Here is a 14,864-nt window from a genome sequence, read left to right as displayed (position 1 = left end):
CCAACTAATGAATCCCTCTTGCCTTAAGCTTGCAACTATCTTTCTATCCAGTCTTCCTTTGTGAAACACAAAGTCCTAATTAAGAGAGCTTTTGAGATATAAGTTGATCGCAGTGTCCTCTGTTCCCAAGTGGCAAAGCTGCCTGCTTTCTCACTTTCTTAACACCCACCAGGGAGCCAGGGCTAGAGATAACTGTATAAGAGGAGCACGGTACTTTTGACACAGAAGCAGCTTTGCTCTCCTGTTACAGCCCAAAGGCGTGGGAACATGGCAGTTCACAAAGAACCTGACACATGTAGATTTTAAAAAAAGTAGCAGCAGCAGCAATGTAGTCCAGCTGTGACTCCTCCTTCCAAAAGGAGCAAACCATTTCTTTTCCTGAAGCCACTTTCTACAGAAATACAAAAGTACAAAAGAGAGCAGAGCTTCAGTTGCTGGGAAATCCAAGAAATAGTGATGGATTTCTCTAGTATCACAATCAACTGGTGAAGAAGAAGATGAACGACTGCCAGTCCCACAAACACCCAACACAGAGATCTAGCAGAGAAAGAAATCAACAATGCCATCTTCATAATTCATATAAAAGTAGTTTTACTCATAAATACTTCTTAAAGGAAAAGGGGAAGTTGCTGCATCGTATAAGAAAAGTTGGAGCTTCTCATGAAGACAGGCTTTTCCCATCCATTCAGCCCATTATTTATATCCTGCCTTTCTCCCAGGATGGGACTAAAGGCAGTTTACAAAAAGACAGAATACAATAAAACACATATAATTAAAAACAAACAAAATCAAGATTAAAACAGTATTAAAGAACAACCAAATTAAAACCATTTAAAATCTTACTTTAAAACAGATTAAAAACAGTATGATGCCATGAAAGTCATTTTTGTTAAAATCAGTTTCCAAAAGTTTGCTGGAAGAGAAAGGTCCTAAGCTATCACCAAAAGGACAACAAAGAAGGAGCCATGCTTACATTCCTATACAGAGAGTTCCAAAGGGTGGGAGCAGCCACAAAGAAGGCCTTCTCCTGTATTCCCACCAGCCATGCGTGGGATAGAAAGAAATGCCTCCCCTGCAGATCTTAGATCTTCGTATGGGAAGATACCTGTCCTTCAAATAGCCTAGGCCTGAGCCATATGCATAACACATGCTGTTATGGAGGTGAGAGAGAAAGGAAGGTGAGAGAACAAAGAAAGCATGATGTGGGAAGAGAATGATCTTGGAAACAAACAGACAGATAATAAAATAGAAAGTTACTACAGATATATACTCTGGCTAAATATCTATTAAAATGTGCAAACTAGCATTCAGTGAATACACACATGTACTAATCTTGCAAAACTCCAACACCAATGCTGCACATTATAGGTAGAGGCCTGATGGGAATAGATGACAATCAAGAAGAAAGTCAATTTATTTGAGATGTGAGGCTGGAGAAGAGTGCTGAAGATACCTAGACAGCCAAAGAGGCTATAGTGATACTATCAGTACCAGAATGTAATAGGAGAATTGCCTTGTCATTATTGTCATAATCAACATCCCATTTTCCCTCCAATGAACTCAGTGCATCACATGTGGCTCTCCTTAATGCTTTAGCCTTATAAAAGCCCTGTGAGATAGGTTAGGATGAGAGTGACTGGGCCAAGGTCACACAGTGAATTTTATGGCTCAGTGAGGACTAGAACCTGGAACTCCCATGACCAAGTCCAGTAATCTGACTATACCACATTGTTTTTTCTTTGACTGGGTCTCACATGTCCATCTATCAACGCTGGGCCAAGGTAACGTCCCAACTGAATAGATGAACCACACTCATGAAAAAGACTGAAACTCAGTTGATATCAAGTGCCATGAAACATAGTTGACCCCTGATGGTGTCTTTTCAGACATGAAATTCACTATTTAGTGCTGTGGTCATCCTGGGATAGAAATACATGTGTAAAACTGCACACACAGTCTGGCAATGATGATAGGCACTTATGCATTTGTAAGCTAGACCTATAACCACATAACTGTTTGGTATTCACATTTGTGATTGTGGCACATTGACACAATCTAAACTCACCTTAAAATCAAGGCAGCTATGGAAGGATGGAGTTTTGCAGTGCTGGTGAGCAGAACACTGAAGAATGACATGTCTGCTCCCCTCATGCCAGTGAGTAATGATGTGACAAGGAATTGCTTCTGCTCAGCACACTGCCACTCAATGGCAGGAAGGAGCTGGATGTGCCATCCTTCAGCACCCCACTTGCCAGTGCTGCAGAACTCTGTCACTCAATACAGCTGTCTGTCATTTAAGGTGGGTTAGATAGGTTAAGCTGGAAACAGAGCACAGCCATCATGGCTATGTTGCCAGTGCAAGATCTCAACCTTGGTTCCTGTGCCAAAGAAGAGCTTAGAAATTTTAGTTTGAGGGGCTATGCGTCCTAGAATCCCCTAACCTACATGGCCTGAAATCAATCTTGCTTGTCCCTTGGCCATTGTAATAGCTTGATCAGCAGGAATCAGCAAGCGAAAGCACAAAAGGAAAATATGACTATCTGACAATGCTAGCAGATATGGGGCTGTTAGAGTCATGGTGAGGAAAGTGGTCAATGGGCTGCATGTGGCCCCTGTAGCCCACTTTTGTGGCCCATGAAGTGCTCTCCCGATGTTCTAAGGCTCTCTCAACCCTCTAGATTTTAAAATGTTTTCAGCACAATATTTAGGTCAGTTTTACCAGAAAACTATATCAATCCCCCCCAACACATGAAAATGTGTGACAACATCCTCCCACACACCATATCACACCCCTAGAATCCCTCCCTCCAGTACCTTCTTTTGTAGCCATATCCTGGACAAAAACGGTGAATGGAAGTGACATAATGTTGCCAGTTCCGATTGCCCTTTTGGCCAGGAAAAGTGTCATCAGGGGAGGGTGAAGGACACAAGAAATTCAGGGGGGAATTGCCTCCCAACCCCTATGCAATTGCCTGCCCCTGTGTTTTTGCCACAGGGGCACAGAGCAAGATTTTCTGTCTACGAAAGCAATTCTCACCAATAGTACAAGCACAGAGAGAGGCAAAACTTGGTTTATGGAAAGAGACAAACAAGTCCAGATGACTGCTGAAATGATCATCATCTGAAGCAGCAAAGGGAGGCGTAAGGAATGCTGAGACTGACATCGTATCTGCTAGTTGCATAGTAAAGGGGGCATATGGCTGGCAAAGCCCCCTTACTGTGCTGAGGAATACTTGTACCAAGTCAGCAGATTCTAAGCAATTTAAGGAGGGGGGGAAATCCTACCTTATTTCTGCTTTTGCAAAACTTTCACTTGTGCACTCAAGCTTGGTAACTGCTTTCCTGGATCCTCCTCTCTTGCCATTATTAAACAAGCCTGGCAGGCACCTGTAATGTAGCTTTGCCCCCTGGCAAAGGCTTCATAAAGATTAAAAGCAAATGATTCTACAGGATACTTAATATAACCATATGTTACCCAGCAACATGTATATCCAGTAGTGTAGTGGAGCAGGATTTATAGAGTTGGAGTGCCAGGACTTTCTGATTAGCAAGGATGATCACATTGTGTTCAGGTTTTCCTCTTCCCTTTGAGCTTACCTGCAGTCTTTGCAGGAGCTGGGGAGAAATCAATTTTCCTAGCAACGATGTATTATCGTGTGCTCTCTGCATTATATTTTGGGGTCACTCACAAAATGTAAGTGAAAAGGAAATTAAAACACAAAGATCTGCTCCTGGTGGAGATGAAGACTGATAGAACTGGTTTAAAAATGATACAGATCAACACAGCTGATTGCATTTTTAAAATTCTCTTTGGGGGCTTGGCTGTGATGACTGTCACAAGGAGTGCTAGCACTTCGGAATTTACCACAACATCCTTGCTTGCCCACATACCAAAGCATTGCTTGGAAGAAAAATCCATTCACTAGAGATCCCCTGTAATGTAAATTAGTTGCTTCCTCTTGCTGCTCCCTCTGTTTATTCCAGTTTAAAGCAGCAACATCAGCAATAGCAATATTACAGATTAATTGTTTCCTCATTATATCCTATTTATTCCATTTCTGCTCTGGCCAGGAGGAAGGACTTGATTGAAGATTGCCTCTCGTTCCAATTTCTTTTCCCTCTTTAAAATGATAAATAACATTACTGTATTGTACTATATAGAAATAAAAGAAAATGTCAGTAAACACCTCTCTTGGAAAAAGGGGATTGATTAGTTAAAGTGAAATTAACAGCCTAATAATCGTTCCTGTCACTTCTGAAATGAACGCAAAGCAAGGGAAAGCTACTAATTAAAGGTACAGTAGCTGTGAAACTCTCAGCAGAAATTTTGCCAATACACACCGGAGAAGTTGGGGCTACAATTTACGTTTCAAGGTAAAATAATCACCACAAGTTAGGTCTAGTGGGAAAGACAAAAAGACAACACTGAGAACGCAGGTGGAGCAGCAGGGAAGGACCGAAATGGTTTCACAATGACATGGTTAGAATTCTCTTTTCAATAGTTTTATAATGACATTGTCAGGAATTTCTTTTTCAAAATGTAAGTGAATGAAAGATGGCTGTACTAAGGCTATACTTGAATTTTGATACCTCACCTCAGTAACTTGTTTTCTGTACTGCTGGCATTCTGTGCCTAGACTCATGAGGACTAGCTATTTCTTACTTTTACAAAACCAAAAATATTAAGTTGTGAATTCTTGTTTCTGACAGTTGCAGTACATTCTGAGCACAGGCTGCAGCATAGGTGCTGCCATAAAGATTTCTCCTCTTGAATGCAAAAATTAAGCCTTCTGCATCTGTTTCACAGAGCTCATAACTCTGGCAACGATTGATGTTTCTGTTGTTATTTTTAACCTCCATGGTCTTGCCACTTGATTGATCTGTAGGAAGAAAAAGATAGTAATAGACCTTGTGGCCAATATGTTTTCAGCCAAGGAGTTCCTCCTTTTAACCACTGACAAATGATATTCGTGTACTTCCATATGTGAGGACTGGGTGATTCATTCAGAGATTGAGAAATGTTACTCCACCAGTTGGAATAGCTGGAGTATTCTGGCAGTTGTGGTTAAAAAAGAATGTAATGCAAACTCAGGTTTCTCTCCAAAGTTCTTCAGGTATCTGGTTCATAATTAAAATCCAAGCTTCCCCAACACCACCACCGCCAGGGATACTGCTACAAGAGGTTGGGGCAAAATTAAGGCATAGCTCCTCAGACAAGAATTCTGCCCCCACAAATTATTATTTTTGGTTCCTCAATTTTCTAGCATTACAGAGAATGAGGCATTGAAAACTGTTCACTCCTAGAACAGCTATACAGTGCAGCCGCACCATACGTGGCTGCACCATACGTAGCTTTCAGCTTACACTGAAGCCGCGCTGTAATAAAAAGAATGGAGCATGTGCCCATGGCACGTGCGCTGTGCTGCACTACATGCACAAACCCCATTGTTTTCAATGGGGCTCAAACATACACATCTTTCCCTTAGGCGGGTGGGGGATCTGGAACGGATCCCTCACATAAGGGAAGTGTCCACTGTATTCTCTGAGTTTGCATTCCCTTGGTAACTTTGACTCCCTTTCTCTTTGGGTTATTACACTTTATTTCTAAATGTTCAATGGAAGTTTTAAGTTACTACAATGCTAGAAATTTGTAGAATGAAGAAAAATTTCATTAGAGAGTGCAAAATTAATTCTTATTTGGGACGAGCAAAGCCTTAATTCCCACACCCCACACCAATAGCTAGGCCTCTATTCTCCACCCAGCAACTTGCAAGTTCTATTTGCATGGCAGTATGTCTTGTCTTGTTTGCCTTCAAGTCATTTCCAGCTTATGGCAATCCTAAGGTTATCATGCAGTTTTCTTGGCAAGATTTGTTCAGAGGGGATTTTCTTTGCCTTCTTCTGAGAGAGTCTGATTTTCCGAGGTCTCCCAATGGGTTTCCATGGCCAAGTGTGGGCTCTAGAGCAACACAAAAACTACTAGACCATGCTGTGTACCATGAGGGTGGTGGGCAGAGACCATATTCTCAAAGACACTTCATTGTCTTTGGGCATTGCAAGGTGTGTGTGTGTGCCTTCGCTCTGAACTAGTGACCTGAACTACTAGTGATCTGAACTAGTGTGGGCAGCTTAAGACTAGCTCCATCTGTGCCTTAGCAACATGTTGTTCAGTCTAGTGATGGGCAAATATCCAAATGCTTGTTTTAAAAATAAACTGGGCATTTTGTTTTTTAATATATATATATATATATATATATATATATATATATATATAGTAATTTTGAAATACATTAAGATTGACAAAGAAAAAGGAAGAAGAAAAAAGTGACTTCCAATCTTCCTTTCGGCATTTATACCGAAATGACCATTGTTTAATCAACCAGACAACTTGTCCATTTCTGCCAAATCTGCCAGCTTCAGCAACCATTCCTCCAGAGCAGATATTATTGAATTCTTCCATCTTTGCACATACAACAGACTTACTGCCATGGTCACACATATTGGATTAATCTTCCATGACTCTTTTCCAGTTGTGCATCCATCAATCCCAAAAGAGAAAGTTCTGGTTTTAACTGAATATTAATATTTAAAATCCTCTTCATCAATGTGCACATTTGAATCAAATTTTTAAAAACGTTTTTTTCACATGGTGGTGCTGTAGTGCAGGAGAGAACAGGTCAGAACCTTTATTGGTCAGCAGTTGATAATACTGAGAATAAAGCATCGGGATCCTGGTTAAAGCAAAACAGACTAACAGACAATGCCTCAAGTATCTGACTTCCCAACATGCGGAGTAAAACATTTAAGATGGTTGATTTGTCAGGTATGGGGAGCTTTGAAGTCTTCAAAACAGCATCCTCTGCCTAACTCATACACCACAAAATGCATCCAGATGTTTTATCCACAGGGCTGAGGAGGGAGGGCACAGGGACCTGAGCAGTGAACAAACAAACAGTAAATTACAAAATAAATGTTGGTATTGCTCCATTCCAAAAAGTGGCTTTAATGTCTGCAGCTAAATTTAAGGAGGAGGCCCAATCACGCATCTTGCCCCAGGCTTGATGGCAGCTGTCCACTTCCCTGTTCATCCAAACTGTCTCTCAATACTTTTGTATATTCACTACTAGTGAAAACTCCATTCTGGCAGATGGTACAGAGATACAGAAAGAGAAAGCCCATATATTCAGGATGTATGACACACAGTACACATACACACACATAATGTGCATACACAAATACGCATACATACATCCAAAGGCAGAACGTCTCAGTAGGAGACAGGTATTTCAAGGGAGAGGCAGATTTTGTGTTTTTCACAGAGAGGCATAGTACATCATCCTATCAACATAGACTGACCCAACAAGGGGCAATTTTTGATCTTTTAACACTGGGGGAATCCAAAGTGGATGAAAGTTATACTACCTATGCCTAATAATATACTGCTGTTTCTGCATGTTGATTTGCCGTTCATGTGATGCATGCAAGAATCTGAAGCCTTCAGGTACAATTCCTGTAGTCTAGCACTATCATCAGCACCTTTCCTTTGTGTGATAAAAGGGACAACTGAAATATGAAGCATCTACAATTGCTTCTTTGGGCGGGTGGGGGGGTGCATGCACGTTTTGCTATCCCACGCCTTTTGTTCTTGTCCCATATTGGTGATGTTCTGCCCCATAAGCAAAGTCTTGCCTATCTTTATTTCCTCCCAGCTACATTATAAGGCCCATTTTCTATTTGGTGTGTGCACCAGCCCCTGGTTCTTCTCACCCTAACTTCTTTTTTCCCTCAGGGCAGAGAGTGACTGTTACGACTGGCTTTTGCTTGTTTCATGCTGAAATCACAGTGTGGATGCACTAGATCCCTCTCCCACCAACACTGTGGGATATCTGCCTGGGAGTAAGTCCCAGTGAAGTTAGTGGGGCTTACTCCTGAGCAGGCAATTCCACTGAGAATCGCACCTATATGTACCAGCCTGAGACAAGTCCCAATAATGTTGGTTGAGCTTACTTTTGAATAGCCAGACCCAACAAGGAAAAAAGAAGAGGACATTCTTGGTGGCTGCTTCCAGACTTTCACTTACTGATAGGAGGACAGCATTTACTGATGATGGGTCCAGACGCAAGATCCTCCAACCAAGATTGTGATATTTTACACATCCGCCTGGGCGTAAGTCCCACTGATGTTAGTGGGGCTTACTCCTAAGTAGGCACTTCCACTGGGAATCACACCTATATGTATCAGCCTGAGATAAGTCCCAGTAAAGATAGTTGGGCTTTCATTTGAGTAGCCAGACCCAACAAGGTAAAGTGGAGAGAATCTTCTTGGTGGCTGCTTCCAGACTTTGGATGGCTCCCTCCTTGAGGCCCTTCCATCAATAAATGAATGCTTTTAGTAACTGATCTCTGCTTTACTGGTGTTTTTTTAAGGTTTCAATTCTATGAGCAATTTAACTGCATTTCAATAATAATGTTATACATTTTTTTATTTATGACTTGTCAGTCCTGTTAACTGTGTTTGTTCTCATTTTTGTAAGCTGTCAATAGGTCTCACTACTGGAGAAACCATGAGATATACATGAATTATTATTATTATTATTATTATTATTATTATTATTATTATTATTGCCACCATTATTACTATTATTATTGCCACCAAATTTGTAATTCCTTTAGGCATCAATCTGGGGGCAGGTCCCAATACAGCCAATGGGTTTTACTGTACAGTCTTTTGCTGTGTAAAACTTCAAAAGGCTAGAAATAATTGAAAAATAAGCAATTAAAAATGAAATGGAGCAAAGATTTTTTTTTTCAATAAGAAGACTTTCATCAAGCTAGTAAGACATCATACAGCCTGGATATCATGAAGATATAGGGAGGGGCATATGCACCCACAGGGTTATTGCACAAGATTGTTCATGCTTCTATGCACTCCTCTTTTGAGATAACTGATATCAGCTGAAAGAATGTGTGAAACATTAAAAGCCAGAAAAGGGCATGTTTCTGAGAAGTAATATGAATGACTACATTGGCATGTGGAAGACTCTGTGTTTGTGTGTATATGCACATTGATTTAACACCAAAGAGGGTGATGCAAAAACCAAGTAAACAAACAAACCAAAATTTGCTGAAGCATTTTCAACCATGGGAATTATAGATCTGTGTGTAGATTCCCTCATTATTCCCAAAAGGTCTTGTTTTGCTTTCGTTTTCCTCATAGGACTAATGGCTACCATTGACTTATGTGGGAGAAAAGAAAGGGGTTCATCCATTGCAATAGTTAAAGGTTTTCCCTTGGCTCAGTCATTAATCAGAATAGAGACTGCAGACAAGAAATCAGAAGAAGACTAGGGCTTGGAAGGGCTGCTATGAAGGAACGAGACAAGATCTTGAAGTGTAAAAATATATAATTGAATACTAACGTTAGGATTCCCCATGCCTCTATACTTCCCATTTCTATGTATGGTTGTGAAAGCTGGAAAGTGACGAAAGCTGATAGGAAGAAAATCAACTCCTTTGAAATGTGGTGCTAGAGAAGAGTTCTTCTATGGATACTGTGGACTGCTAGAAAGACAAATTAGTGGGTCCTTGAGCAAATCAAACCTGAACTTTCCCTAGAAGACAAGGTGGCTAAACTGAGACTCTTGTACTTTGGTCATATTTTGAGATACATGATTCATTAGAAAAGACAATACTGTTTGGCAAGGTAGAAGGAAAAGAGGAAGGCTGCATTACAGTTGGGTAGACTCAATCCAGGAAACCACGGCTCTGAAGCTGCAAGATCTGAGCAGGGCTGTTGATGAGGGTGACTTGGAGGTCTCCCATTCATAGGGTTGCTGTACGTTGAAGCTGACTGCTGTCAACAACATCATCATCCAAGACCTGCATTAGTGTCATGGCCAAATCAACCTTGATCACACATACTGTAACATGCAAAAGGACAGACATCTAGGCTGTGGCAGAATTTGGACTCTGAATAAATGAGTGGCTTTTAGCCCCAGGTCCATCAGGAAGCTAATTGGCTGACTGTGCTGAAAACCTTACCGTGTCCTGTTCCCTACATAATGTGAATTAGAGGCTCACTTTAAAAGATGAAATTAAACAGGAGGCACACAACAGAGGCATAGGTCTTCCTCGGTGCTTCCTTGCTATGTCTCTATCCTGTAGGTGTTGGGAATGTTATTTGTTTGGATTATAGCTAGAATCCCCAGTCAACATGGCCTGTGGCCCTAGAAGTTAAAAGTCAAGGAAATAATTTATTTAAAGTACTGCGTGGAGCCATAGATGACTTGCACTCCCATTAGTCACTCACTGTTTTTCACTCTTTTATGTCTGCTTCTCTCCCTCCCTCTTTCTTGTGTTTCTCTCCCACTTGCCTGTGCCCTTTCCCATCCGCAGGTGCGAGCCAGTGCCATTGCACAAGATGCGGATCAGAACTACGACTATGCCAGCAACAGTGTCATCCTACACCTGGATGCCGGTGATGAGGTGTTTATCAAGCTGGACGGAGGAAAAGCCCATGGGGGCAATAACAACAAATACAGCACCTTTTCAGGCTTCATCATCTACTCAGACTGAGGGCTGTGCCCACATGCAACCTGGTTTCTACATGTGGCAAAGTCTGCTGGGGAATCCGCCACTACTGCCATCTTGCACACAGCCAGTCTTTCCCTTCCAGGGTGCCCTGGTTGTGTCCCTGTTGCCCTTTTTCCTAAGGGGCACTGTGGATGAACATCCTATGATATTCACGTTAATCCCCATCTCCTTTCCTTCATGCACTTCTAGGAGCGTCACTGGTCACTTTCAAGGGTGTATTTATTTGGGGGAAAGAGGCTAAAAAGAAAGCAAAGGTCTTTCCCAAATGATCTAAGGTAGAGCCTGGAGGGACAGTCTTATTGCTTGAAACAGTGATTAATGAATTTATCATCTCACCATCCACAGACACATTTTCATCTTTGTGCCAGAGGCAAAGGTCTGAATTTAAATACTCAAATCTACATTTTAGAACTTCACATTTGGATTTGAGTATGGCATGTGGAAGATCCTGTGTTTGTGTGTGCATGCACCTGGATGCATGAAAGACATCACCTTTCAAATACAGAAAAATAGGGGTAGATTAAATGAAATATTTACATTTGGAATTATCTAAAATGTCAACAGTGACATCGCAAAACATTTAATTTGGTCTGGTTTTTTTTTTCCCCTTTACATGGAATAGCAAAAATTATGTTCACTGCGTGAGTCCAGGAATATTCCCAGTCCACTCACCTCCATTTTACCTCTCCAGGGGAAAGGGGGAGTGATTTGTATATGTGCATGCATACACATACACGCCTTTAATCCATAAGGACACTGGATGCCTTAGCACATGAATACTCCCCTACAAACATCCCCTGTTCATTTCAGGCTAATACTGTGCAGACCAGAGGCCTTCTGTATAACTCTGGCATCCATCCCCTACCCAAGTGGCCTTCCTGGACCAACACCCAAATCCATCCAATGTAAATCATATTTAACCTATTCCCTATTAACAGGAGTTGGGTGGATTCCAATGCTCGCCCCAATCATTCCATTGTGTATATATGTACAATATATGTGTATATACTCAGATAGATCTTATTCCATGAATGTTATATCCACATCAGAAGCAGCAGTAGTGGTACAGGTGGCATCTACCTTGATTCCTATCTGTCAGTCTTCTCCCTATCCATAATCTATAGGATAATCTCTCACCATTCTTTTCCCAACTGAGTATCACAGTGGTGACCTTTATTTTGTTGGGTTTCTGGTAGGAGAAATGTGACGGATAGGACCACAATGGGGGGATTTGTTTCTTTTAATCTATGTCCAGGCAAAAATCCATGATCTTACTTAATAAGAGCTGTGATCTTCTGTGAGTTTCTGTCTCTTCTTCTATTGGCCAGTCTCCTGTCGGCTTTGAATTTTTTTGAAAATGAGAATGAGACTCACCTGAATTCTTATTTCTTCTGTTTTGTAAAGATAGGGAAAAACAACAACAAGAAAAAAAACTATGAACGCACATGTTATAAGACTCATACTAGGGACCCCCCCCCTTTGAAACTAATTTGTAACAGTGGCCTTTATATAAACACACATAGAAAAAGAAAGTGTAATGACTGAGAGTAAGTTCACATTTCTCTTTTTCATGTGCCAAAAAACGGATAACATGACTTGCACAACAGGCATGGATGGGATACCAGTAGGTTAAAATGGGCTTCTCTAGATAGGGTATAGGTTGGAAGTTGTAGTATAAGTTGCTATAGTTGCTATGATGGCATGGAGAATCCTTTTGGGGGTGTTAAAAAAATATCCACATGATGTTTCATCAATCCCGTTCTGGAAATGCCTGGCATTAGTTACAACGTTTTATTCCCATCCTCAAGTAGGTTTCTTTTTTTGAATTCCAAGACATCGGAATGAAAGTCTTCTCTCCTCCCTCCCTCTCTTTTTCAAAGAATTATAGTGCTATAGTGCATCAGTTAAATGATCCTTTTGCACCGTAACTCTTAAGAAAAAAATTAAAATTCAGAGAGGAAAAAGTTCACTCTTCAGACCATAGGACCACCTCAGCAAACCATGCCTTGCTTTTAAAAAACAATTGGAAGAGGCCTAGTGTGGATTCAAGAAAACACTAAAAACAATTCTTATAAAGAATAAAACAAATGGACACACAGATGGTGGCAACTGGCAAAACCGAGGAACCTGAACAGTGAAAAGTCATACTTCTTTAAATCAAGCTGGAAAAGACCAAATACAGTCCTGATGTATTGCATCCAAACTGGCAGATTTTCAGACAATCTTCTCAATCAGTGCTTGGAGTTCAGTAAGAGATGGGCAGAAATATGCCCAGTTCACCTTTTCATTCCTATTTACTGAATTTTACAGTTTCACTACATAAAACAAAACTTAGTTATCCTTTGAAATCTGCTAAAATTATCTGAATTTTAGAATTGAGTGTTCCAGTTAAAAAAACAAGTGTACAAAAATGTGTATATTATGGAAGCGTGCACACAAAATGTATATTTGTGAAAATAATGTTCAGAAATACATTAAATTTAAAAATTGCTTGGAAGGTGTATATTGGAAAAAACTGCATATAAAACAGTATTTGGATAAATGTGCACACAAAATGTATACAATTTTTCATACGAACTTAAAATTCAATTTCCAAATTTCAGGCGATCTAAATTAAGATTGGAAAGAAACAAACTTTATGTTGGCAAAATTAAGAAAACAAGGGTCAGATTGGACATTAAGAATAACGGGTATGCCAAATGATTAAAAATATATATATTTTTCACATTGGGATTTGCTTAGAAATTCATGCTTCATCCATCATACTTGCAAATTAAGCATTTTACCTTGCAATGACCAACAAAGCATGATACATGCAAGATACACAGATGAGGGGAAACAACATGCTATGACAAATAGACATATTTCACCACTGGAGGGAGCACCTCTGCAATAAATCCGATAGACTGATTATCTACTTTAGGGGAAGGCAAAGTGTGAATAGCAGGCCGCATATTGCCCTTGGGATCCCAAGTGTGTCCCCTGAAGCCTCCCAGAATCCACCCAAAGTACACAGACTAAACATTTTTTTAATGAATGGCTAACATTGGGGTAATATTTTTACTCTCAAACCACCCAAACTACAACAGTTTGCTTTGCTTAATCCTTCAAAGACCTCCAGACTTCCCCAAACACAAAAGACATTTAACAATCTGCCCAAAATCAGACAAAATGACAGCTGGAAGTGACATTACATGCCCCCTGCACAGTTGCCCATGTTTGATCTACTTTGACCCTGAAGGAATGCAAAATTAACAGATTCGTTCATTCCTGGGTTCCAGTTCATATTTGTTTTCCATGCCAGGGCTGATTTCTAATACACAAGAAAAAAAAAATCTCCACAACTGAGTATGGAAAGAGAATTCCCATATATGTAGGGGAAGCAACTTGTAGATAAGATGTGTTCAGATACAGTTAAGACAAGAACCTGTTTTTCCTAAATGTCAAGGGTGACAAGTAATGCCTGATCCATTCCAGCCCCCCATTGCCACCCTTTTCCTTATTGGAAAGCCTATACAATCTGCTCTCTGTAGCCATGGATTTTTTATCCACTGATTCAAGCATCCACGGCTTGCAATTTAAAAAAAACCCAAAAAGCAAACTTTAATTTTGCCATTTTATATAAGGGATGCCATTTTACAATGGGACTTGAGCATCCACAGATTTTGGTATCCACAGGGGGTCCTGGAACAAAACTCCAGCAGATAACAAAGGCCCCACTGTACTGTAACTCATTCCAGCCCTTCATTGCCACATCTTTCCTTATTGGAAAGCTTATAATTCACTATCATACTTGTCATGCAGTGTGAGTGCAATCCTCTCCCCAAAGTCTGGTTTAGGGTTGCCAGACTGAAACCCTGAGACACCTCATGTACCTTTAAGGACTGTGTAGAATTTCAGCAGGTATTGCTTGTCAGGCAACCAGGTAAAAAGTTCCCTTTTCTATATAATCATTAATGGTACAGAAGCCCTCTCCAGATTTCATACTGGCAATCCTTTTTACAACCCACAAAACCCCTACCAACCTCCAAAATAGAGAAGGAGCATTCTAAATGGTCCTCCAAGAGGTTTGCTGGCCAATTTCATCAGGTTTCCCTCTCTCCCCTGCTGCTTTAAGTGTACAAATGGCCTTTAGTAAAGCAAGAAATAAACCACAAGTGGATTTTCAGTTCACTTCTGTTTAGGAGAAAGGGCTGGGTTGGGCCTAAAATATATCCTCCAACTGTCTCAGTTTGGCTGGGGCAGTCCCAATTGATCCTCTGTCATTCAACA

General features: G+C 40.6%; 1 protein-coding gene across 1 annotated transcript in view; it reads left to right on the top strand.

Annotated features, from left to right (window-relative positions):
* Positions 1–12,514, top strand: part of C1QL1 (complement C1q like 1) — a 49,179-nt gene extending 36,665 nt beyond the window's left edge. Inside the window, 1 exon segment of the mRNA XM_042471132.1 lies at positions 10,395–12,514. Coding sequence (XP_042327066.1) covers positions 10,395–10,574 — 180 coding nt within the window. The 3' untranslated portion in view covers positions 10,575–12,514.
* Positions 12,515–14,864: the final 2,350 nt, after the last annotated feature.

The sequence above is a fragment of the Sceloporus undulatus genome, chromosome 6 (genome assembly GCF_019175285.1).
Source record: "Sceloporus undulatus isolate JIND9_A2432 ecotype Alabama chromosome 6, SceUnd_v1.1, whole genome shotgun sequence".
In the NCBI taxonomy this organism is placed as follows: domain Eukaryota; kingdom Metazoa; phylum Chordata; class Lepidosauria; order Squamata; family Phrynosomatidae; genus Sceloporus; species Sceloporus undulatus.
Note: the sequence above shows the minus strand (reverse complement) of the source record. Positions and strands in the feature narration are given on the sequence as shown.